The 23,503-nt window shown below is 45.5% G+C and overlaps 1 protein-coding gene across 3 annotated transcripts; it reads left to right on the forward strand.

The window, feature by feature from the left end:
- Nucleotides 1-95: 95 nt before the first annotated feature.
- On the forward strand, nt 96-22,699 carry CACYBP (calcyclin binding protein). 3 transcript variants are annotated; one of them, XM_073356454.1, is made up of 8 exons: nt 96-244; nt 1,034-1,311; nt 8,440-8,494; nt 12,633-12,828; nt 15,442-15,538; nt 16,094-16,193; nt 18,750-18,844; nt 22,368-22,699. In XM_073356454.1, the coding sequence occupies exons 1-8, from the start codon at nt 224-226 to the stop codon at nt 22,525-22,527; spliced, it is 1,002 nt and encodes a 333-aa protein (XP_073212555.1). In that variant the 5' UTR covers nt 96-223; the 3' UTR covers nt 22,528-22,699. The 3 variants fall into 3 exon arrangements, with proteins under 3 accessions (XP_073212555.1, XP_073212556.1, XP_073212557.1); XM_073356455.1 differs by lacking the exons at nt 1,034-1,311; nt 8,440-8,494 and having other exon boundaries at nt 104-244; XM_073356456.1 differs by lacking the exons at nt 96-244; nt 1,034-1,311; nt 8,440-8,494 and adding an exon at nt 2,371-2,470.
- Nucleotides 22,700-23,503: the final 804 nt, after the last annotated feature.

A 23,503-nucleotide genomic window follows, 5' to 3' on the forward strand; every position in this document is an offset into this window, starting at 1 on the left:
AGGGGCGTGGTCCGGGCTCCTGCTCTCAGGCGGAAGCCTGGGATCGTTACTATGGGGCGTGGCGGCTGGGGGCTCCGGAAAGTTCCAGAGGGGCGGGGCGGGGCGGGAGCAGGCGCAGGCGCTGGCGCTGCTGCCGCTGCGACTGTGTGAGTGTCAGGCTGCCCCTCCCCCTAGATCGGCTGCAGCTCGTACGGAGCAGACACAGCGGCACAGCATCCCCGATATGGCGTCTGCGCGGGAGGAGGTGAGGGGAGGGGCGCGCGGGAAGTGGGCCTTGGCGGGGCCCGGCGGAGGGCGTAGTGCCCGGGGGTCGGGTCTTGCAGGGTGTGGGGGGCGCTGCGTCCGGGGGAGTGGGTCTTGCAGGGTGTTGGGAGGCACAGTGCCCAGAGGGGCTGGCAGAGGGCACAGAGCCCGGCGCGGGCAGTCTTGCAGGGAATGGGGGGCACGGAGCCCCGTAGAGGGCTGGTCGGGGCAGGTCTTGCTGCTGCCCCTGCCCTCGGGCCAGCTGGCTGGGCTGTGTTACCCCTTCCTGGAAGCATGTCCGTGCCCCCCCCCCCCCGTGCCCCAGCATGCCCTGCCACTGTTCCTTGTGCCCAGCCGGGCGCGCAAACACGGGCTCTGGAAGGGCCACACCCCATAGTTCTCTCCTGCGAGCACAAGAAATATGGCAAATGCGTGGTACCCTGCCGGCCTTCTGAGCTACTGGGCACTCGGCCCTGCTGGCCCTCCAGCCTCGAATTGGTGGCCCTGCAGGCTGCCTGGCTGAGCGACTTCCTGTGTGATTAGGCATTACCATGTGCTCCCTTGAGCTGCCATTTAAATGGAAGGGTTTGGGTCTGGCCCTATCCCTACGGGAGTCAGTGTCCTGTCGTGTCCCCCCCCACCACACACACACCCTCCACTTAATGCCCCTGCAGCTGCTGGTCCTTCCCTGCTGCAGCTACTCAGGCTGCCTGCTCTATCCCAGAAAGAGAAGAAAGTACCTCTGGCTGCCCTTGCCATTTCTCCCAGTGCCTCCCCTGCTTCCCTGCAGGAGCCCCACAGAGAACAGCTGGGAGCTCTGGCTCCAAGGGGAGTGCCTTGGAAAGGATGGCTCTCCTCCCCCACAGAGGAAATAGAGGAGAAGCTCCCTGAATCTGCCCCAGCCCCAGTACACATTAGCTTGTTCCAGCTGCCTGTGGTCCACATGGTACATATCCAGTTGGAGATAGTTGGGGTACACTATGATTCCAGCCACTTCTTCATGGCACTTGCACCAGGGTGTGAAGAAAGAAGCGTAGGACTGGCTATGCTGACTCTATACCCCTTAAGGTAAGTCCAGTACCTTACAACTTTTCAAAGCTAGAAACTGGAACTTTGTGCCATTAGAAGGGGGAAATTGACACCTTTTTCCAGTGTGGGACACAGTGGAATGTAATGGTTGTAACTGTTCTGAAGACAAAAGGCATTGTATTAGTGCTTCACTAAGTAGTATTAACCCATTGCCCTTTAACCCTCCTCCGATCCAGCTTCCCTTAGATACTTAACAGCCTAGTACCCCCATAGGAGGGGTCCTTTTCCCATTCTCCTTTCCTCTGAGTGCCCCAAAAAAAATGGAGGAACAAAAGATGTAATTACTTATCTGTAATTCAGTTTCTCTGAAAGTATTATCTTGCACAGGTCTCACTTCTGGTCTCTGCTCCCTGGCATCAAACAAGTGGAATTCCCTACTCTAAAGATGTTTTTTCTAGGCCCACAGGGGTGGTTGTAGCAGGTAGGAAGGTGTGGTCTTGTACTACTATGGAGCTTAACCATTGCACTTAAACCTTTCCATCAAGTTCCGGACTTGGAGTCTGTCTACGCAGGGGAATTTACCGGAATAACTATCCTGATCTATTTGAACATAAGCTTTCGTGAGCTACAGCTCACTTCATCAGATGCATCCGATGAAGTGAGCTGTAACTCACGAAAGCTTATGCTCAAATAAATTTGTTAGTCTCTAAGGTGCCACAAGTACTCCTTTTCTTTTTGCAAATACAGACTAATACGGCTGCTACTCTGAAACCTATCCTGGTCTAGTTATACTTACCCTGTTGATGGTCCAAAACTGAATGATGGGATGGGATGGGGTTGACTCTAGAAGGCAAAAGCGCTTGAGCTCCCCAACTTTGGAAGGAGGATCTGCCAGGCAGAGACCAAAGCAGGATTCTTCCCTAGAGGCAGAGTTCAGGCAATAGTTCTTTGTAAATGTATGGAGTGAAGAGCAGGCACGAAAGGCTGTTTTGCATAAGTCTACAACAGAAACATCCCTGAAGCAATCAGTAGCCCTGCTTTTCCTTGTCTCAGACAGAATGAACCTGGAGATTGCAATGGCCTGGCCAACCTAGAGCTTAGCAACCTGAAATGCAGTCAGCCATTTAGACATGGTCCTCCTAATGACAAGGTTGTGTAAGGAACTGATATCAAAACAATGTCCAGTGGCTTAGCTATGGTAAGTATCTTTTTGTTGCACCGGTTTTCCCCTTTCCACCCAGTTAAGCAGGCGGGGGCAAGATTCTTCATCCTCTTAGCATATGTTTCAAAGAAAGCACATAGTTTGGGTTTGAACTCAAAACACCTTGCGCTGAAGCTGGGTGTGATGCCCTCTACGTGTGCCCAAAATAAAGAACCAGACCATGGCACCAACATTCTTTAAGGCCCAGCATCCTTTTGGACAGGGTGGATTTGATTTAAATCATGGTTTAAATCACTAGTCAGGAAGACTGTTTAATCATGGATTTCTACATAAAAGTGCATTCTTGTTGGTTGTTATAACCTTAATACATATTCTTCACAACTCGGAGGGAGATGTAGGTTTCATTTTTAGAAGGTACACATTATACATTTTTAAAGTGATATTCCTTTCATCATCTTCAAAGATGTTTCATTCAGGCAACCATGCCTTGCCTCTCTTGGTTGCACTGTTTGCATTTTGCACACATGCCTGTCTTACCCACAGGTAGAGGAACTTCATTAAAATATTCCCCAGCTGGGGCTCTTATGGCCTGCTGCCATTATAGGTTTTCCCTTCCAGTGAGAGAATGATATGGTAGATCTCAAATCAATGAAGGCTACACTCAGAAAGACCTCAAGACTTCTGGATTTGTGCAGGAAATGGCCCACCTTGATTATCATGCACATTGTGTAGAGAGTTGTCACTTTGGATGGGCTATTACCAGCAGGAGAGTGAGTTTGTGTGTGGGGGGGTGTAGGGTGAGAAAACCTGGATTTGTGCTGGAAATGGCCCAACTTGATGATCACTTTAGATAAGCTATTACCAGCAGGACAGTGGGGTGGGAGGAGGTATTGTTTTATGATCTCTGTATGTATATAAAGTCTGCTGCAGTTTCCATGGTATGCATCCGATGAAGTGAGCTGTAGCTCACGAAAGCTCATGCTCAAATAAATTGGTTAGTCTCTAAGGTGCCACAAGTACTCCTTTTCTTTTTGCGGATACAGACTAACAGGGCTGTTACTCTGAAACCTGCTCAAACAGTTTCACTTTTGTTTTCCACTGCCTGTCCCTCCCTTCTCACATTTATCTCCAGACTTCTACTCCTTGTCCAGATCTATTCCAGCCCCAACAATCTTCTATTCATTGAACTTTTTGAAACTTTGCACTTCTGTAGAGAGGTAAGGGATTGACTCGCTGTACACAAATTTGCAGAGGGACAATAGGGTTGAGGTCTGTTATTTCTCACCTCTATATATTATGTATATTGATTTATTTTAAAAACGTTTTTGTTGTTAACAAGCATGTTATCTCTGGAGACACAAATCCACAATTTGAGAACTGTAAAACTAAGCATTTCTGATGGTATCTTCTAGACTGATCACTGAAGTCCCATTGGGTAGATAAAAAGATTAACCTAAATAATCTATACAGAAGCCCCTGGAGCCCCATAAGATTGGGTCCCTAATCCTATTGGAACTCATTTACAAAACTTTTCTTAAACATTACATTAATATAGTATCTCATACTATAGAATTAGAATTTATAATCCCTATTCCATGATGAGATGTCTGAGCTATAATGTATCTATCTTTATATAGGTTTTTTCCTCAAAGCATTTTATATAAAAAAAATCCAACTTTGAAAAAAAAATTAAATAATTGATTTTTATCCACCTGCTTTTAGAACTGCTGGGCCTGTGGTGGCTAAAAGGCCATGGGATCACTGAAATAAAAAAGGCTGAACATAACCTGACTAGAAGGCACAGAGAAAGATAACTGGAGCAGTCATAGTCATGATGTGCTGATGAGCCAGAGCCACATAAGTATGACTAGGGATCTGGGGGCAATAAGAAGAAAGCCAAGGAAAGTGTGGGCCCCTTACTGAATGAAGGAGGCAACCTAGTGACAGAGGATGTGGAAAAAGCTAATGTACTCAATGCTTTTTTTGCCTCTGTCTTCACTAACAAGGTCAGCTCCCAGACTGCTGCGCTGGGCATCACAAAATGGGGAAGAGATGGCCAGCCCTCTGTGGAGATAGAGGTGGTTAGGGACTATTTAGAAAAGCTGGACGTGCACAAGTCCATGGGGCCAGATGAGTTGCATCCGAGAGTGCTGAAGGAATTGGTGGCTGTGATTGCAGAGCCATTGGCCATTATCTTTGAAAACTCGTGGTGAACCGGGGAAGTCCCGGATGACTGGAAAAAGGCTAATGTAGTGCCAATCTTTAAAAAAGGGAAGAAGGAGGATCCTGGGAACTACAGGCCAGTCAGCCTCATCTCAGTCCCTGGAAAAATCATGGAGCAGGTCCTCAAAGAATCAATCCTGATGCACCTGCATGAGAGGAAAGTGATCAGGAACAGCCAGCATGGATTCACCAAGGGAAGGTCATGCCTGACTAATCTAATCGCCTTTTATGATGAGATTACTGGTTCTGTGGATGAAGGGAAAGCAGTGGATGTATTGTTTCTTGACTTTAGCAAAGCTTTTGACACGGTCTCCCACAGTATTCTTGTCAGCAAGTTAAGGAAGTATGGGCTGGATGAATGCACTATAAGGTGGGTAGAAAGCTGGCTAGATTGTCGGGCTCAACGGGTAGTGATCAATGGCTACATGTCTAGTTGGCAGCCGGTATCAAGTGGAGTGCCCCAAGGGTCGGTCCTGCGGCCGGTTTTGTTCAATATCTTCATAAATGATCTGGAGAATGGTGTGGATTGCACTCTCAGCAAATTTGCGGATGATACTAAACTGGGAGGAGTGGTAGATACGCTGGAGGGGAGGGATAGGATACAGAAGGACCTAGACAAATTGGAGGATTGGGCCAAAAGAAATCTGATGAGGTTCAATAAGGATAAGTGCAGGGTCCTGCACTTAGGATGGAAGAATCCAATGCACCGCTACAGACTAGGGACCAAATGGCTAGGCAGCAGTTCTGCAGAAAAGGACCTAGGGGTGACAGTGGACGAGAAGCTGGATATGAGTCAGCAGTGTGCCCTTGTTGCCAAGAAGGCCAATGGCATTTTGGGATGTATAAGTAGGGGCATAGCGAGCAGATCGAGGGACGTGATCGTTCCCCTCTATTCGACATTGGTGAGGCCTCATCTGGAGTACTGTGTCCAGTTTTGGGCCCCACACTACAAGAAGGATGTGGATAATTTGGAGAGAGTCCAGCGAAGGACAACAAAAATGATTAGGGGTCTAGAACACATGACTTATGAGGAGAGGCTGAGGGAGCTGGGATTGTTTAGCCTGCAGAAGAGAAGAATGAGGGGGGATTTGATAGCCGCTTTCAACTACCTGAAAGGGGGTTCCAAAGAGGATGGCTCTAGACTGTTCTCAATGGTAGCAGATGACAGAACGAGGAGTAATGGTCTCAAGTTGCAGTGGGGGAGGTTTAGATTGGATATTAGAAAAAACTTTTTCACTAAGAGGGTGGTGAAACACTGGAATGCGTTACCTAGGGAGGTGGTAGAATCTCCTTCCTTAGAGGTTTTTAAGGTCAGGCTTGATAAAGCCCTGGCTGGGATGATTTAACTGGGAATTGGTCCTGCTTCGAGCAGGGGGTTGGACTAGATGACCTTCAGGGGTCCCTTCCAACCCTGATATTCTATGATTCTTCAGATCACGATACTTAGGCTATGTCTACACGGCGCACCTTCGAACAGCTTGGCTGGGCTGCCACAGCCATCCCATTGTAAGGTATGCAGTGTAGCCATTCTTTATCGCCAGGAGAGAGCTTCATTGTGCTTTAAGTAATTTTCCAAAAAGGATAGCCTTGTCTTAAGGCGCTCTTATGAATATGAAAGCTTATGCTCAGATAAATTGGTTAGTCTAAGGTGCCACAAGTACTCCTTTTCTTTTTGCGAATACAGACTAACACGGCTGTTACTCTGAAACCTGTCCTTATGAATATGGTTCCTGTTCTTTCCAATGTTTAGTTTGAATTGGACAAGTTTAAAACATCAAAAGGAATTGCTAAAAGTTATTGTTTGAGGTTCTCTTAGGCCAGTATGCTTGGACTTACAAAAGAGAAACATGCAGCTAGCATTACTTAGTTAAAATCCAAAATATGGTTACTTGAGGTTTCACTAGAAAGTGTAGACTCAACATGAGAACTTTCAGTTACTTACTTTAAAAACAAAGCAAAACTACTATCTCTGGAGCAAGTCTTACCACTTCTCAGTTTTGTTAACTTGGATAGGGGAGTCTCTTCGTGGGGTTAGTCCAAGCGTCAGTAGTGCTTCTGAATTTTGCAGCTTCTTTTGTGAACTCAGCAAGACTATAGGGTCCCACATGGTGACTTCAATCTGTATATGCTGTTTCAGGGTTCATCGGGGCCAGGAGGGGCTCATGCACATGCAATTCTTATTTCTGTTGTCAGTTTACCAGATAGGCTCTTGGATTTGAGTTCTCAGTTTCTCTGCAGTTGCCATTGATATCCAGTAGATGGCATCAGTGTATAACATTTCTTTGATATTTTTCATAATGGAGGCTTCTTTCATTCATTTCAAGGTCTATATTTCAGTAATTTTCTGTATTATCCAGACTTTCCCCTTTAAGTAATTTATTTTAATATTTCAAGGCTATATACAGGTGCTTATCTTTCAATATTCTTTTCCTTCTTGTGCCATACAATTCATATCCCTTCTATAGGGTCACTATCACTTAGAGCAGAAGTGGGTAAACTGTGGCCCACATCTGGCCAGCAGGACCATCTTGCCCAGTCCCTGAGCTCCAGGCCGGGGAGGCTATTCCCCAGCCCCTCCCCTGCTCTTCCCCCTCTCCCGCAGCCCCGTCGGCAGCGTGGCTTGCGCCCACCCACCTCCCGGACTTTCCAATAAGCCTGTCCTGCCGCTCTGAGCAGCATGGGAAGGGGAAAGGGGGTGGTCAGGAGACAAGGAGCGGGGGGGTTGGGTGGGGGAGTTCCAAGAGGGGAGATGACAAGGGGGAGTCCCAGGGGGGCAGTTAGGGGACAAGGAGCAGGCGGTGGATGTATTGGGGGTTCTGAGGGGGGTAGTCAGGGGGCAGGAAGTGGGAGGAGGCAGGGACCAGGCTGTTTGCAGAGGCACAACCCTCCATACCATTTCACAACCCTGATGTGTCCTCAGGCCAAAATGTTTTCCCACCCCTGACTTGAGTGACAAACTCTATGGAATTTTGTTACTCTACTAGTGGAGTGAGTCTCTCTCCCCGCATCTGGCACCCTCTGCTGATAGCTGCAATAGTGGTCAGTCTCTTTCTGTGACTTGGCCCTCCAGCCAGGTCACAATTTAGTCCACTCTTTCCAGGGAAAGAAAGTCCAACAGAAAACAGTCTTAACACCCTCACAAAAGGATCATCTACCCCACTTCTGGGCCCCATGGTTTTCACTCTTCTCTCTAGGCTTTCCACTGTTTCTCTCTTTCTCAGGGGTCTCTCCCTTGGAATCCCCATAAAAAATATACAAATTAAAACCAATTTCTGCCCTCCTTCAGTTTGACCTCTCATCCCTGCTGCTCTGTTCCTCAACAGAGGACCTCCCTGGGCTCTCCCCTGGTAGTCCAAATCCTATCCTTTTATTAGGGCTTACCACTGGAGCCTGCTCCACTCCCAAACCCTGCTTAGTTAGTCCCTCACCTGGTCTCTTACCAGACTTCCCCACATAGGAAGGGATCCCAGGGTATGTGCTCTCGCTCTCTCAGCTTTCCCTTCATAACCTCTCTACTCTGAGTTCTTCACTTTCTACAAGCAACTCCTTTCTTCTCTCAACTTCCTGCCTTTATAATTGCTCCTCCCCAGCTGGGCTTCATCCTCAGTTAAGTCTAGCCCATTCTCCAGGTGCAGGCTGGTATATAAATTGGCTTCTCAGACCTACATTAACTCTTTCACAGCCTGTGAGGGGTACATACCCCATCAAGTTTCTCTCAATTTAGTGAACATAGTCATATGTTCTTTGATTATATTTAATACCTTTCATTTCACATCTTTCAGGGCTTACAGTCGAAAAAGAAACATTGTGAAGGAACAAGTTAACCTCAAACAGAGAGTGAGTGCCTTTGATTCATAAAGCAGACAAATATACAACTTTTAATTTGGGATGAAGGCTAGTTGGTTTGGATTTCTTGGTATAACAGGCATTTTGTCACAATTGATCTTTGGTTTGTACTGGGGTCAACTAACTAGTTATTTCTAGTCCGCTTACCTCCTATATAGTTTCTATACTCATCTATGGTTCTTGATTAACACATAAGAGGAGATGATAGAGCACTTTGAACAGGACATGAGGAAGTTATTCTTGTCTCTCTCCTTAGCTCAACCAAAAGAAGTAGGAGTCACTGCTTTGAGTAGCTGGAAGACTCCTTTCCAGGGGAATGTGTACTTCAACTTCAGCTTAATTGATGGTCCTCAGGCAAGCATCCCATATGTTGGGATGGACATATTGATTTCTATTGTCTTTAGCTCTAAGTGGAAGCTAAAACTTTGGAATATGCTTTGGGGTGACTAGTTGCAATCTTAGTTGTCATGGAGGAAAAACTACTTGTCTGCATTTTAAGATCTGATCCTTCAGAACCTACCAGTAATAGAACAGTTGCTGTGTGTCCCACTGGAAAAAGCTGTCAGTTTTCCCCCTTCTAGTGGCACAAAATTCCAAATTCTACCTTGGAAAGGTTGTATGGTATTGGACTAACCATGTTGCTGGTCCAAGATTGAATATTGTCTGTCTTGTATCTTAAAGCAGTGTAACTTTTGCAGGGGAATTTCACATCTGAGAAATTGTTAGAACTGAGGAACCACTTCTCCAGTAGGTTGATTTTTTACAGCTGCTGTTTGAAAGTGCTCAGGTGGTTAAAATAAGTGTCCCAAAAAAAATGTAGTTAGCAGAGTGCAGGTGAGATGGCCAGCAATGCAGGATAAATAGTTACCATATGTTTCTGAAATTATCATGTGGGTATCACCATGATCTCTCTCTCTGTATTCATTTTTTTTCTTTAATAAATTAAGTAGTTAAATAAGGTAAAAATCTTAAATGAAACGAACTGTGCCACAGAATCTCTGTGGATAGAAATTCCATGTTTGAGTATAGCAGTAGGACTATACTACTTACCACCTGACCAGGATGCTGACTATGACTGTGAAATGCTAAGGATGGTTGAAGATGTAACACAAGTAGAAAGCTCCATTGCATGGATCTGATGAAGTGGGTTTTAGCCCACAAAAGCTTATGCTCAAATAAATTTGATAGCCTCTAAGGTTTCACAAGTACTCCTAGTTCTTTTTGCTGATACAGACTAACATGGCTACCACTCTGAAACCAATAACAGTGGGTGATTTCAGCTATCTTCATTTGACTGGGTAAATATCACTTCTGGGGGTGGTACCGAGATAACATTTCTAGGCACCATAAATGACTGCCTAGAGGAGCAGCTACTCCTGGAACCCACAGGGGGAGAGACAATTCTAGATTTAGTCCTAAATGAAGTACAGGATCTGGTCCAAGAGGTAATTATAGTTAAAGCAATTGGTAATAGTGACCATAATGTAATTACATTTTAACATCCTTGTAGGGGGATAATACCAAAATACCACCATAGTAACATTTAACTTCTAAAAGGGAAACTACACAAAAATGAGAACTCTTGTTAGATGGAAATTAAAAGGTGCTGTCACAAGAGATAAATGCCTGCAAGCAGCAAGGGGACTATTTTTAAAAACACCATAAAAGACACTCAGCCTAAATGTATACCCCAATTCAGAGAAAACAATAAAAGGACCAAAAGAATCAGCACCAAAAAGGCATCCTTTAAAATTTGGAAGTCAAAACCTACTGAGGATAATAGGAAGGAGCACAAACTCTGGCAGGTTAAATATAATAAGGGAGGCCAAGAAATAAAGACACACAAACTAACAGTAAGAATTTTTTTACGTATGTTGGAGGAAGGAAGCCTGCCAACTAGGCAGTGGGGGCACTAAATGACAAAGAAGACAACTCCACTGCAAAGAAGCTAAAGTAATTCTTTGTATGGGTCTTCACTGCAGAGGATGTGGGGGAGATATCCACATCAAAGCTGTTCTTTTTGGGTGACAAATGTGAAGTAGTGTCCCACATTGATGTGCCAGTGGAAGAGGTTTTAGAACAAATTGATAAATTAAACAGTAACAAGTCACCTGGTATTCTCCCAAGAGTCCTGCATGAGCTCAAATATGAAATTGCAGAACTACTAACTGTCGTATGTAACCGATGATTAACACAAGCCTCTGTACCACATGACTGGAAGGTAGCTAATATAACTCCAATCTTTAAAAAAGGCTCCAGAGGTGATCCTGGCAATTACAAGCCAGTCAGCCTAACTTCAGTACTGGGCAAATTGGTAGAAACTATAGTAAAGATCAGAATTATCAGTCACATAGCTGAATGCGATTTGTTGGGCAAGAGTCAACATGGCTTTTGTAAAGGGAAGTCATGACTAAATCAGTCTATTAGAATTCTTTGAGGGTGTCAACAAAGAATATGTGGATAAGGGTGATTAATCAATATACTGGGATTTTCAGAAAGCCTTTGACAAGGTCCTTCACCAAAGACTCTTAAGTAAAGTAAGTAGTCATGGGATAAGAGGTACTTTCATTGATCAGTAACTGGTTAAAAGATGGAAACAAAGCATAGAAATGGTCAGTTTTCATAATAAAGAAAGATTAACAGCATGGCCCCCTAAAGATCTGTTCTGGAACCTGTGCGGTTCAACATATTCGTTAATGATATGGAAAATGGAGTGAACAGTGAAATGGCAAAATTTGCAAATGATAAAAAATTGAGATTCAAGATAGTAAAGTCCAAACCTGACTGCAAAGAATTACAGGGGAATCTCACAAAACTGAGTGACTAGGCAACAAAATGGCAGATGAAATTCAGCACTGATAAGTGCAAAGTAATGCACATTGGAAAAAGTAATCCCAACTGTACATACAAAATGATGAGTTCTAAACTGGCTGTTGCTACTCAAGAAAGATCTTGGAGTCATTGTGGATATTTCTCTGAAAACTTCAGCCCAATGCCCAGCAGCAGTTAAAAATGCTAACAGGATATCAGGAAAGGGATAGAAAATGCCACTATATAAACCCATGGTGCACCCATATCTTGAATACTTTGTCCAGTTCTGGTCGCCCTATCTCAAAAAGGATATAATGGAACTCGAAAGGGTTCAGAGAAGGACAACAAAAATGATCAAGGATATGGAACATCTTCCATACAATGACAGACTAAGAGGATTAGGGCTCTTCAGCTTAGAAAAGAGACAAGTGGGGATATGATGGAGATCTATAAAATCATGAATGATGTGGAAAAGTGAATAGAGGAGTAGTATTTACTCTTTCACACAATACAGAAACCAGGGGTCACCCGATTAAATTAATAGGCTGCAGGTTTAATACAAACAAGAGGAAATACTTCTTCATATAACACACAATTAACCTGTGGAACTGGTTGCCATGGGATTGTGTGATGGCCAAAAGTATAACTGGGTTCAAAAAAGAATTAGATAAGTTCATGGAGTATAGGTCCATCTATGGCTATTAGCCAAGATGGTCAGGGATGTAATCCCATGCTTGGGGGGACCCTAAACCTTCGACTGCCAGGAAGAGAAGAGCAGGGATGGAGCTCTCCAAATTGCCCTGTTCTGTATGCTCTGGTATTGGCCACTGTCAGAGACAGGGTAGTAGGCTTGATGAACCATTGGTTCATATCTGTGGGAGCTCATATGTTCTTCTTCTTTATTATTTGTATCATAGCACCTAGGAGCCCAGGTCCTGGACCAGGATCCTGTTATGCTAATACAAACACATAAGAAAAAGTCTCTGCCCCCACGAGTAAAAACAACTTAAAACATCTGTTTGGAGTTTTTAAAGGGAAAATGCAAGCTAAACATTGGGAGAAATTTGCAGACTATTGAATAGGGAAGTGGCAATATTCTTGTTGTTCTGCAATATTTAATATTTGACTGGACAAAGCAATATAGGTAGCAGTCCTACATTGGCCCCAGGGTGTGAGGTTGGGATGGACAAGAGCTGTTCAGTCATCTAATCCATCTCTAGTTTCTGTGACTGAGATGAGTGAATGGGCTCAGCAGTAAACCTCAGATAAAGAGGCATGTGTCTAATGTACATATATGGTCTTCTGTTCTTAAACTCAGCTGGAGAAAGATTTGGAAGAGGTGAAAGAGCTCCTGAAAAAAGCCACAAGGAAAAGAACTCATGATGTCTTGATGGCAGAAAAGTACAAGCTAGAGATTGAAATCAAGAACCAGCCACCACCCAAGCTAAAAGAAGACACTACGGAGGAAGAGAAACCACCAGCTGTGGGATACACAGTGAAAATCAACAGTTATGGTAGGATTGCTCTTCCAACCCCACTTCCTGCAGAGCTAAGTGTGACTGGAGTCCCACTGGGCCACACTGAGGTTACTTAATTAGGGCAAACTGCAGAATGGGGCAGACAATCCCCAAAGCTGGTGGTCATTCCAATACTTAAATCCACCAAGCTTGCCACAAAACAGTTTCTGTAATACCTTACTAGTTACCCAGAAGACAAAACACAGTTCCCTAAAGCAACCCAGCCTTGGGCTTCCTCCTAGACTGTCAAGTCAAATATGAAAGTTCTGCCAATCCCAAGGGATTGGACATATTACCTCTCAGGTTAATGAATATTTCAGATCTTACCCAAATTCATGCTTGCAGCCAATTCTTATTAACTAAACTAAAATTTATTAAAAAAGAAAAAAGAGAGAGTATGGGTTAAAAGATCATTATACATACAGACATGAGTACAGTTCTGAGATCAGTGTCATAGTAGAGATGGTGAGTTTTAGTGTTGCAAAGAGTTCTTGGTTAAGGCTTGAAGCAGTGATGGCATAAACTGCTAACTGGTTAAGTCTCTGGTTGCTCCCAAATCATTGGAAGGTCCTCAGTCCCTTGGTTAGAATGTTCCCTTTAGTATAAGTCCATAGTCCAGAAATCAGAGTAGAAAAGAGGCAAAATGGAGATGTTTCCAGGGTCTTTAATAGTTTCTGCCATGTGGAGGGAAACCCATTGTTTCAAACAAAGCCCTCTGCACAGTTTGTGGGGAAAAATATAGGTAACAAGATGGAATTTAGGGTCATGATTTAGTCACATGGCCTTGCATGCTTTGCTGAGTTATAGCAGAGGCCATTACCCATACTCCAGTTAGGACGTTCACATGAAAGTCCATCAGGTGTGGATAGGGTTGCCAGGCATCCGGTTTTCAACCAGAATCCCTGGTCAAAATGGGACCCTGGCAACTCTGGTCAGCACAGCTGACCAGGCCACTAAAAGTCCAGTTGGCTGTAACGGCCAGCACTGTGCAGCTCCTGGAAACTGCTGGCATGTCCCTCCGACTCCTTGGCACAGGCACTGCCCCAAGAGCTGGTTCTACAACTCCCATTGGAGCTCCCAGAGCCTCCTGGCCGCCCCCCATCCCACTCCCCAATACCCTGCCTGAGCCCCCTCCTGCACTCTGAACCCCTCATTTCTAGCCCACACCCCCAGCCCAGAGCCTGTACCCCCTCCCACAACCCAACCCCTGCCCCAGCCTGGTGAAAATGAATGAGGGAGGAGGCGGGTGGAGTGAGCAAGGGCGGGGCCTCGGAGAAGGGCAGAGCAGGGGGTGGGACAAGTTCTGTTTTCTGCGATCAGAAAGTTGGCAACCCTAGATGTGGATAGGCGTCTTCCATGGTCATTGTGAGTTAAGTGTTCCTTGATGGGCCATTCAACTTGAATAGTCTCTTCACAATGTGCTGCCTAAATACCTTGTGGGTATTACCCAGAAGCAAACACATTTGAAATACAGGTATAAAGACAATATTCATGACTTTAGATATAAAAATGATGCATGCATACAAATAGGATAATCATATTAAGCGAATCGTAACTTTTCCATATACCCTTTACATGACATACTTTGTACAGGATTTGTTGCAATTATAGAACAATGGTAGCAACAACGATTCACATGGTCATACTTTAATCATATAACATCACACTAAGATTAATGATGTAAATGGAACCGAGCATTAGTGCCAGCTGGTGGTTAACTGGTTAACTCAGTTTGTCACTCATACTCAGTGTGTGTGTGTGTGTGTGTGTTTAAATTACAGGGATGATAATTGCCCAATATGGGCATTGTGTTTTAAAGATGGGAGGGGTTAAGGGATCCCAAGAGCTCTGGCTCCAAAGCAAAAATAAGCCTCTATCCCCGCCTTATCTGAGGAGGAGCCCCTTTCCTGGCACCAGCAGGAGATCCGGCAGACTAGGTAGCCCAGCAGCTGCCACTGCGGGACATTCAGAGTCTCTTCAGGTTTAGCTGCACTGTCCAGGGGAGGGTGGCGTGGCAGGTTTAAGCAGTCCCAAATCCTCCAGCATTAATGGGGAGGAAATTACTGGTCTCTGTCCTGCTCAACCCTCCCCCCTCCCAATAGTTGGCAGATGTGAGGGAAAGCGCAGGTGCTCTTCAGTTACAATCTAGGCAAAAGGTGCAGGGAGTGTCCAACATGCTGATCTGTGGAGATAGTGCCCATAGTCCAGCACCCTGCCACAATTGAAGAGAGTACTGGGTGAAAGTGGGCATCAAAGGAGGAGGCCAGGAGAGATGTAGCCAAACCTTCCACTCCGCTCTAATCCTGCCCACCCCTTTCCGCTAAGTCAGGCAGAGGTGCCTTGCTTCTCCCTGCTGTGGTAGAGTTGGTCTTTGATGCACTATGGGGACCAGGAGAGCAGAGCCCCAAAGGGTATACCTGGCCTCCCCTCTTTCATTCCACCCTTCTTTGAGCAGCTAATGGCTTCCCTCTGAAGGCAGTTGCAGTAATGTATGGCCTACGGTGGAAGGCATGCTCTCTTCTGGGGGAGCTATGGTTGTTTCAGAGGAACACCACTCATGAGCAGGAAGAGGTTTTTTCCAGCCTCCCTATCTGATTTTCTCCCTTTCAGGTTGGGATCAGTCGGATAAGTTTGTGAAGATTTACATCACTTTAAATGGAGTGCAGCAGCTTCCAGCTGAGAATGTGCAGGTCCACTTTACAGAAAGGTGAGTCCAGACTGTTGCTGTGCTGTACCAGGAAGAACATATTGGAAGAGCTATACCTGAGATTAAGGCCTATTGTATTGAGTCCTTCTGGGTTAAAATCTTAAATTCTTCAACAATACTTTGGCACATGCATATGTAGCTGTCTTCAGAGGAACTCAAAGCATTTTACTAATGCTAATTAGGCCGTAAAACACTCTCATAAGGGATGTGTTATTAGCCCCATTTTATGAGTGACAAAACTGAAACACTGTGAGGTTAAGTGATTTGCCCAAGGTCCCACAGCAAGTCTGTGGCGGAGCTATAAAAAAGAACTCTGAGCAGGACTTCTGACTTGTAGTTTCTTGTAACCTTTAGACAATAGTCCTTTCAAGGAATCTTCCAATATTGCAATAAGTAGGGAATCAGAAAGTCCTGGATAAACAACAAAAGTTTTGGGGTTCAGTTTCCCAAGGAGTCAGGCTGTATCCCCCTCTTGTTAAGGGTCAGTTTGCATTGCACGTATGATAGGGAAGTGAAGTGTGTGCATTCATTATACTCTTTCTTTCTCCATTCTAGGTCATTTGATCTGCTAGTGAAGAATCTGAATGGGAAGAATTACTCCATGACATTCAATAACCTTCTGAAACCCATCTCTGTGGAAGGCAGTTCAAGGAAGGTCTGTGTGTCTTATCTTTGTACGTACTTATATAGACCCCCCTCACCATCTGAGTAATCTTAGCCTGATTCAATAGAATCCTCCAGTTTAGCCGTATAGGATTGCTCTAACCTCAAACCTTCTCTCTTGCTCTCTTCAGCCTCCAAAGGGAAATTGTAATGATGACTTCACGTATTCTGTGGCTGAAAAATTGAATCCTTGCTGCAGAATTGTGTGCCAGAATCCATGCTTTTGTTTTAAAACATCAAGGGACAGATTTTCATAGATATATAGGTGCCTAAAGATGCAGATAGATGCTTAGTGGGATTTTCAAAAGCGCCTAAACACATTAGAGGGTCTGAGCCCTAACTTTCACTGAAATCAATAGGAGTTAAGCACCCAACCTGCTTAGGTGCTTTTGATAATCCTGTTAAGTGTATGTATGCATCTTTAGGCTCCTAAATATCTCTGTGTGTAGCCCTTATGGTTGCAAAGAAAAATTTTCCAAACATGAAGAGAGGGCTTGTCTACACAAACACTTAGTTTTTGGCAAGCGGGAGTGTGAATTTACCCAATGCTAGCCTGCTATGCACTACCTGTCCAAGTGGACCCTGCTGAGGTGCACTAAGTGTTGGTTAGTATGCTTCGATATATCCTGAACAAACTCTTAGTGCACCTCAGCAGGGTCCAAATGGACACCTAGTGCACCGCAGGCTAGTGCAGAGTAGATTCATGTCCCAGCTTTCCTTGCCACCAACAAAATATTTGGGTAGACAAGCCCAGAAAGTAACTAGATGCCTGAATCTGTACACAGCCTGAGATAAGAGCTGAGCTACCCCCTTTGTCTCAGTGGGATGTTGGCTTTGAAGTTGAATGATAGAAAACATCATTAACTATTCCAGCATTGATTATCTTAACTTCCAGCTAATGTGCCTATCTGCAAACCCAAATCACCGCTCATACATTCCTATGTGCCAAAAGCCACATATGCCCCATACTTAACTGCCAACATTTGCAGCTTTCCCCAATGATACATATAAGGTGACCAGATAGCAAGTGTGAAAAATTGGGACAGGGGCTGGAAGGTAATAGGCACCTATATAAGACAAACCCCCAAATATCGGGATTGTCCCTGGTCATCCTAGACCAGTGGTTCTCAACCTATTTACCATCGTGGGCTGCATATGTGGCCCACGATGTGTTATGTGGGCCGTATCCAATGCTATCTCTATGGCCCTACAGATGTCACATGGGCCGCAGCTCTGTGCTGATTGGGCCCCAAGCAGCCCGCACGTTGAGAACACTGTTCTAAACATATATAACATAAAAATGTGGGTTGTGGTCCACAATTCTTTACGGCAGTGTAAAATAAATTGAACTTAACATCGGCTTAAATAATGAGGGGATACTCTTGAGATATTCATTTTTCATATTGTATTGAATTAAAAAAAGAGTGAGGTTTGAATTGATTTGAAGCAGAATGCAGGGATCTGATTATAGAATTTAGGTCAAGGTTACAAGGTCAAGCTTAATACACAGGATCTTGCTTGTAATTCACTGGGGTGCTGCACTGAGGCTTGGTGGTGTCTTCATACTAGCTTTTTATCCCTGGATATATGGGTTCAAATAGAGTTACCCCTGATTTAAATGTTGTTGTTGTTACTGGACTCTTAAGCCATTTATCCTCATCACAAAATATAGAATAGTAGAGGGAGGTGCAGATCAGATTAGAAGTGGGTTATGGGTCTGAAGTGGAAAAGCAGAGGCTGCTGAGAATCTAAACTGAGGTGTTTTTTTTGAGTCCTTAAACCAAAATCCACATACTCTTGAAAATATAAGCTGAGTCCTTGTGTTCGAGTAAAATGTGCAGAGGTGGACTGGCTGGAGTCATAAACTGGGGATGCTACTAGCACAGACCACAGCAGATAACGTCTTCTAATTCCAGGTGGTGCTAAGTAGTGCTGGGGGTTGGGTGGGTGGTGTGCCTGAGTTTCAGGGATCAAAAAGGTTGTATCTGATCATTAATTCTGAGACAGTCCTTAGAAAAGCTCATACTAATCCTTTTTCCCCAGTTTTCCACTGGGGTGTAATATTTATGAATCACCACAGACAGAAACTAGGTATTGGATCTTTAACATTGATTGGTCTCTAGTCCCTCTGACCAGGTAAAAAAGCCGTTGACCAGACAGACCACAACGTTGTCAGGATCTTAAGTATTGTGGGCCAGGCTGCTCCTGCAGTGGGGGTGTGTTTTGGAATTCATAGAGTATTTTCTACCTCCGTTTAATACTGACTGCTGTTAGATATGACTGTGTCCCTTTTAGAGTATTCAAAACAAAGTAACCCTTAGTGCCCCACAGCCAAATACTTAATATTGATTTAAAAATATGTCCCATATAAGAAAAAACTAGCCCAGACAGCAATTCTCTGAGAAAGTTTTGAGCATCCAACAATAGAATAATACCAGAAACTGTTCTGCTACTTTAATTATTGTGGATGCAATGAGTATCTCCTATAATAAGTATCCTTAATTCACCTCTTACCATCAGATTTGTTTTGCTTTGCCTCCCTTTACAGATCAAGACGGACATGATCCTTGTGTTATGTAGGAAGAAACAGGAAGAAAAATGGGATTGCCTGACTCAGGTGGAAAAAGAGAGCAAGGAGAAAGAGTAAGTGTCCCTCCCTTCACTCCACCCCAACAATATTGCATTAGTGTCCTCAAAGAAAGCAGATGTGTACTGCGACTTTAACATCTCTAAGTCTACACAATGAGAATTATGGTCCAAGGGCCTAGCATTTAACCTGTTTTATGGCCTGAGAATTATTTCATAGCTGTTTCCCTGATCTTTGTAATCAGCTGATCTGGGGATTCCTTTGGCACTAAAGATTAGTGCCCTGGGAAGGAATTTGCACTGATTTGCTAAAATCATTCCGCCTTCTGCAGCTCGAATGCTCCAGGTGGGATACACCTGGTACATCCTTAAGTGGTTTTAATAGGATATTGGTGAATGGTGCAGCACAGGAAGCGTGGTGGTGAAGACCAGCAATGAGAGGCTGAAAGTTAACTCTTCTTTAAGCCACATGTTCCTATCTTGGAGGCTGTATTAGGAGCTGCTCTAATTGGGACTAAATGCTCTAAGAGGCTTTTTCCCTGCAGGTGGTAGTGGAGTGTTTTCTACATCTCTGTTGATGGCCTGAGGCTCTTTTATGTCCCTCCTTTGTAGCTCGGACCTGCAACCTTCTAAGGAGGAATAAAACAGGAGCCTGTCAGCATTGCCAGCAAATCCTGTGAGGGCTCACTGGTAGAGATTGGGCTTAGCTGCAAAATTTGGATTCAGATCAAAACTACATTCTTTCTGCATCCGTATCTCATAATTCATGAGCAATTTCTTTCTTCCTTCTGGTGCATGCTGTACAAAGGACTGGGTACTGGTCATTGAACATATGTCTCCTGCAATGCAGTACTTTACCACTAAGCCAGCCCTACAAAGGTCTGCACTGACTCCCTGTTCAAGGGGTTAGTCACAATATATAAATCCCTTAAAGTTGCAGGACCCAGCCATTTTGTAGATCAGCTGGGACAATCTTGCTGTCACACTCTAGGGCAGCGGTTCTCAACAGGGGGTCCACGAACCCTTTCACGGGGGCCACGGGGCCCCTTGGCTAAAACCCAGAGCCAAAGCCCCAGCAACTCCAGAGGGGCTGAATCCAGGAGCGGTGGGCTTGGAGCCCCAATCCCTGGAGCCCCAGTGGGGTTGAAGCCGGGAGCAGCTGGGCTGAATTCCCAAGCCCTGGTGCTCCCCACGGGGCAGAAGCCCTGAGCCCATGGGCAGAGTTGGAGGGACACGGATGTTACCCCGCCCAAAGCTACAGAGCAAGAACAGGGCAATCCCGGGGCAGTTCCACACACACACACCCTCCCTCCACCTCCTCTCGCCACCCACTGGTCAGGTCAGAGGTGAGAAGCCAAAGCTGGGCAGTGTAGGACAGCTGCTGCTCTCTGGCTAGTGCCATGGAGCAGGCAGCTGCAGCATTCCCTTGTCTCCTGCTTGTGCAGGGAGCTGAAGCTCCTAGCCCCCTTTGCTCACGCAGCTGGTAAGAGCCGCCTGGGCAGGGAGACCTGGCTCCCTGGCTGGCAGAGCCCTTGGTGAATAGGAACTGCAGGGGAGCCCTCCTGGCACACAACCTCTAGCTACCCCATCCCTGCACCCTCAGCTACCCCCTCCCGGCAAACAGCCCCGAGCGACCCCTCTCCCTGCACCCTGAGCTATCCCCCTGCTCACACACAGCCCCGAGCTACCCCTCTCCCTGCACCCTGAGCTATCCACCTGCCCACACAAAGCCCCAGCTGTCCCTCTGCCCACACAAAGTCCCAGCTACCCTTCTCCCTACACCCTGAACTATCCCTCTGCCCGCACACAGCCCCGAGCTACCCTGCTCCTTGCACCCTGAGCTACCCCCTCCCTGCACCACCCTGAGCTACCTCTCTGCCTGCACACAACCCCTAGCTGCCCCTCTCCCTGAACCCTGAGCTGTTTTCAAACTTTTTGAGCTGAGCCCCCCACTTTTGAGTTATAATTTTTGGTTGTGCCCACTCCCCCACAACCCAAACAGGCGAGTGGCTTTCTGAGGTAACTCAGGGGGTGGAGGTGACACTCCCTCCCTGGACCTCCCTGTGTGGACCTGGCTCCAGCCCCACTGGCCCGTGCCCACCGAAAATAGAAGTCAAACTACACCTATGCCCGAACTTCTTCCCTTGCCCAGAGCCTCCCCCACCCTCGCTGAGCCCTGGAGTTTTTATAGCATGTTGTGGGGGGCCTCCGAAAGAAAAAGGTTGAGAACCCCTGCTCTAGGGGTCAACTTTTGAAGACTGGCTCTCCGCATAGAGTCCTGTAACTGGGGAATTTGCTCCCCCTGCTGGTCTAACAGGGCTTGGTTCAACCCTTTACTTTTTAGTTAGCCGTTCAGCTGATTAGTACAGTAGACAAGGAGTTTCAAAGGTAAGATGAGGGAAGAAGCTATGGGGCAGGTTTCCCTATGCTAGCCAGTAAGGGCAATGTATGTGCTTATGGTTTATATTTGTGGTGATATGCAGGTGGTAAAATTGGGTACCAAATAAATCAAAGTAGGTTCCATTTATCATTTGGCTTCTTTAGCAGTGAAACATGTCTTAAGGGGCCAGTCCATTGGTGGTTTAACAGATGTGATCTAGTATAGGCGGGGGATACTTTAGGATTGTCACCTTGGTAGGAGGCTGATTTAAGAAGTAAGCTCTTGCACCGACTTCATGGTAACAGCAGAGATTGATTTTTGGTACTTCCTGGATCCAGTGCTATATTTAGTTACCATCTCTATGAACTTAATCTACACCTGTTTCAAACCCTAATGCCCTCTGCAAGGTTCTTCCTACCACCACCCCCCTTACTGAGACATCTCCAACATAATGTCTGTTTGTTTTTATTTTCCACTTGGTCTAGACCAGGGGTCAGCAACCTATGGCACACGTGTCAAAGGAGGCACGTGAGCTGATTTACAGTGGCACTCTGCTGCTGGCCTGGGGTTCCGGCTCCTGGTCCTGGTCACCAGTCCCGGGGGCTTCGTTGCTGGCCTGGGGTCACAGCCGCTGGCCCTGCTCAGCCCGCTGCCGGCCTATATGGACGGAACCCCGGGCCGGCAGCGGGCTGAGCAGGGCCGGCAGCGGGGACCCCAGCTGGCAAGGGACAGTGGCCAGAACCCCAGACTGGCAGCAGCCTGAGCAGCTCAGCCCGCTGCCAGTCTGGGGTTCTGTCCCCTGGACCCCGCCAGCTGCGGCCCCGGTAAGCCTGCTGCCAGTCTGGGGTTCCGTCCGCCAGCCCCTGTAAATGTAAAATGTATTACTGCCACACGAAACCTTAAATTATAGTGAATAAATTAAGACTTGGCACACCATTTCTGAAAGGTTGCCCACCCCGGTCTAGACAGCATCCTCTCTTTCTTTTTGAAGATGCCAAGCTCAGAGGACTCAGCTTGAGACTCCATAACACCCTTTCCCAAAACCCAAGGCAAAATTCTACATAATACCAATTTTTTGCATAAGAATTGTTAAAGCATTTAAAGTTTGGCAGAGAATTGTTACAAATGACTGAGGCTCCTAGGCATTATGATTAGTAATACAATGATAACTTGTTTCATGCATATCCACCTGTCTTACAGGAAAGCCTCCTATGACACCTCAGACCCTAGTGAGGGGCTGATGAACCTTCTCAAAAAGATGTATGCGGAGGGAGATGATGAAATGAAAAGAACCATTAACAAGGCCTGGGTTGAAAGCAGAGAGAAACAAGGCAAAGGGGATATACCATTAGATATTTGAGACTACTCCAAAGGCTGCCTTGACACAGACCTTCCATATGAGACTTTTGCTGTGCTGCAGAGATCAGTTCTACAAGTGCATTGTTTACACAACCTTCTTCCAAGCAAAGACACTTACCTGTTTTCCATTTCAGGTTGGAGAAAATATTTAAATAAAATACCCTTATAAAGCATTTCTTTCCGTCAAGTGGTTTCCTCCTCTTCCCTGAAGAGTAGAAAGTATTTGTATCGCTTCCCTCCCCAAGAGCTTTTCATTGGTCTGCTCATCTGAAAACTGACAATTATGCAAACATTGTAAACAAAAAAAAAACTTAAACTGTTGTGTCAAGTGTCAGAGGGGTAGCCGTGTTAGTCTGGATCTGTAAAAGTGGCAAAGAGTCCTGTGGCACCTTATAGACTAACAGACCTATTGGAGCATAAGCTTTCATGGGTGAATACCCACTTCGTCGGATGCATGTAGTGGAAATTTCCAGAGGCAGGTATAAATATGCAAGAAAGAATCAGGCTAGGGATAACGAGGTTAGTTCAGTCAGGGAGGATGAGGCTAAACTTCTTTTAGCAGTTGAGGTGTGAACACCAAGGGAGGAGAAACTGCTTTTGTCATTGGCTAGCCATTCACCGTCTTTGTTTAATCCTGAGCTGATGGTGTCAAATTTGCAAATGAACTGAAGCTCAGCAGTTTCTTTTTGAAGCCTGGTCCTGAAGTTTTTTTGCTGCAGGATGGCTACCTTGTGTGTTAGTCACCATGTCATTTGGCTGCCTTTGGCTATTTGGTTCCTAGCCCTAATGTATTAACCCAGCTTAAGCGACTTTCTACATGCAGGAAGCAGGAGAAACTGTCAAACAAACCTCAAAAGGACAGACATGTCTAAATAGCTGAAGACAGCTTAATTATAAGAGTGGAATCTGCATCTTTGACTAGTTATTGGTTCATTGAGCTGAAAAGTAGCTCTTACCTACCGTTCTTTACAGAAGAG

This window comes from Lepidochelys kempii, chromosome 8 (genome assembly GCF_965140265.1).
Source record: "Lepidochelys kempii isolate rLepKem1 chromosome 8, rLepKem1.hap2, whole genome shotgun sequence".
In the NCBI taxonomy this organism is placed as follows: domain Eukaryota; kingdom Metazoa; phylum Chordata; order Testudines; family Cheloniidae; genus Lepidochelys; species Lepidochelys kempii.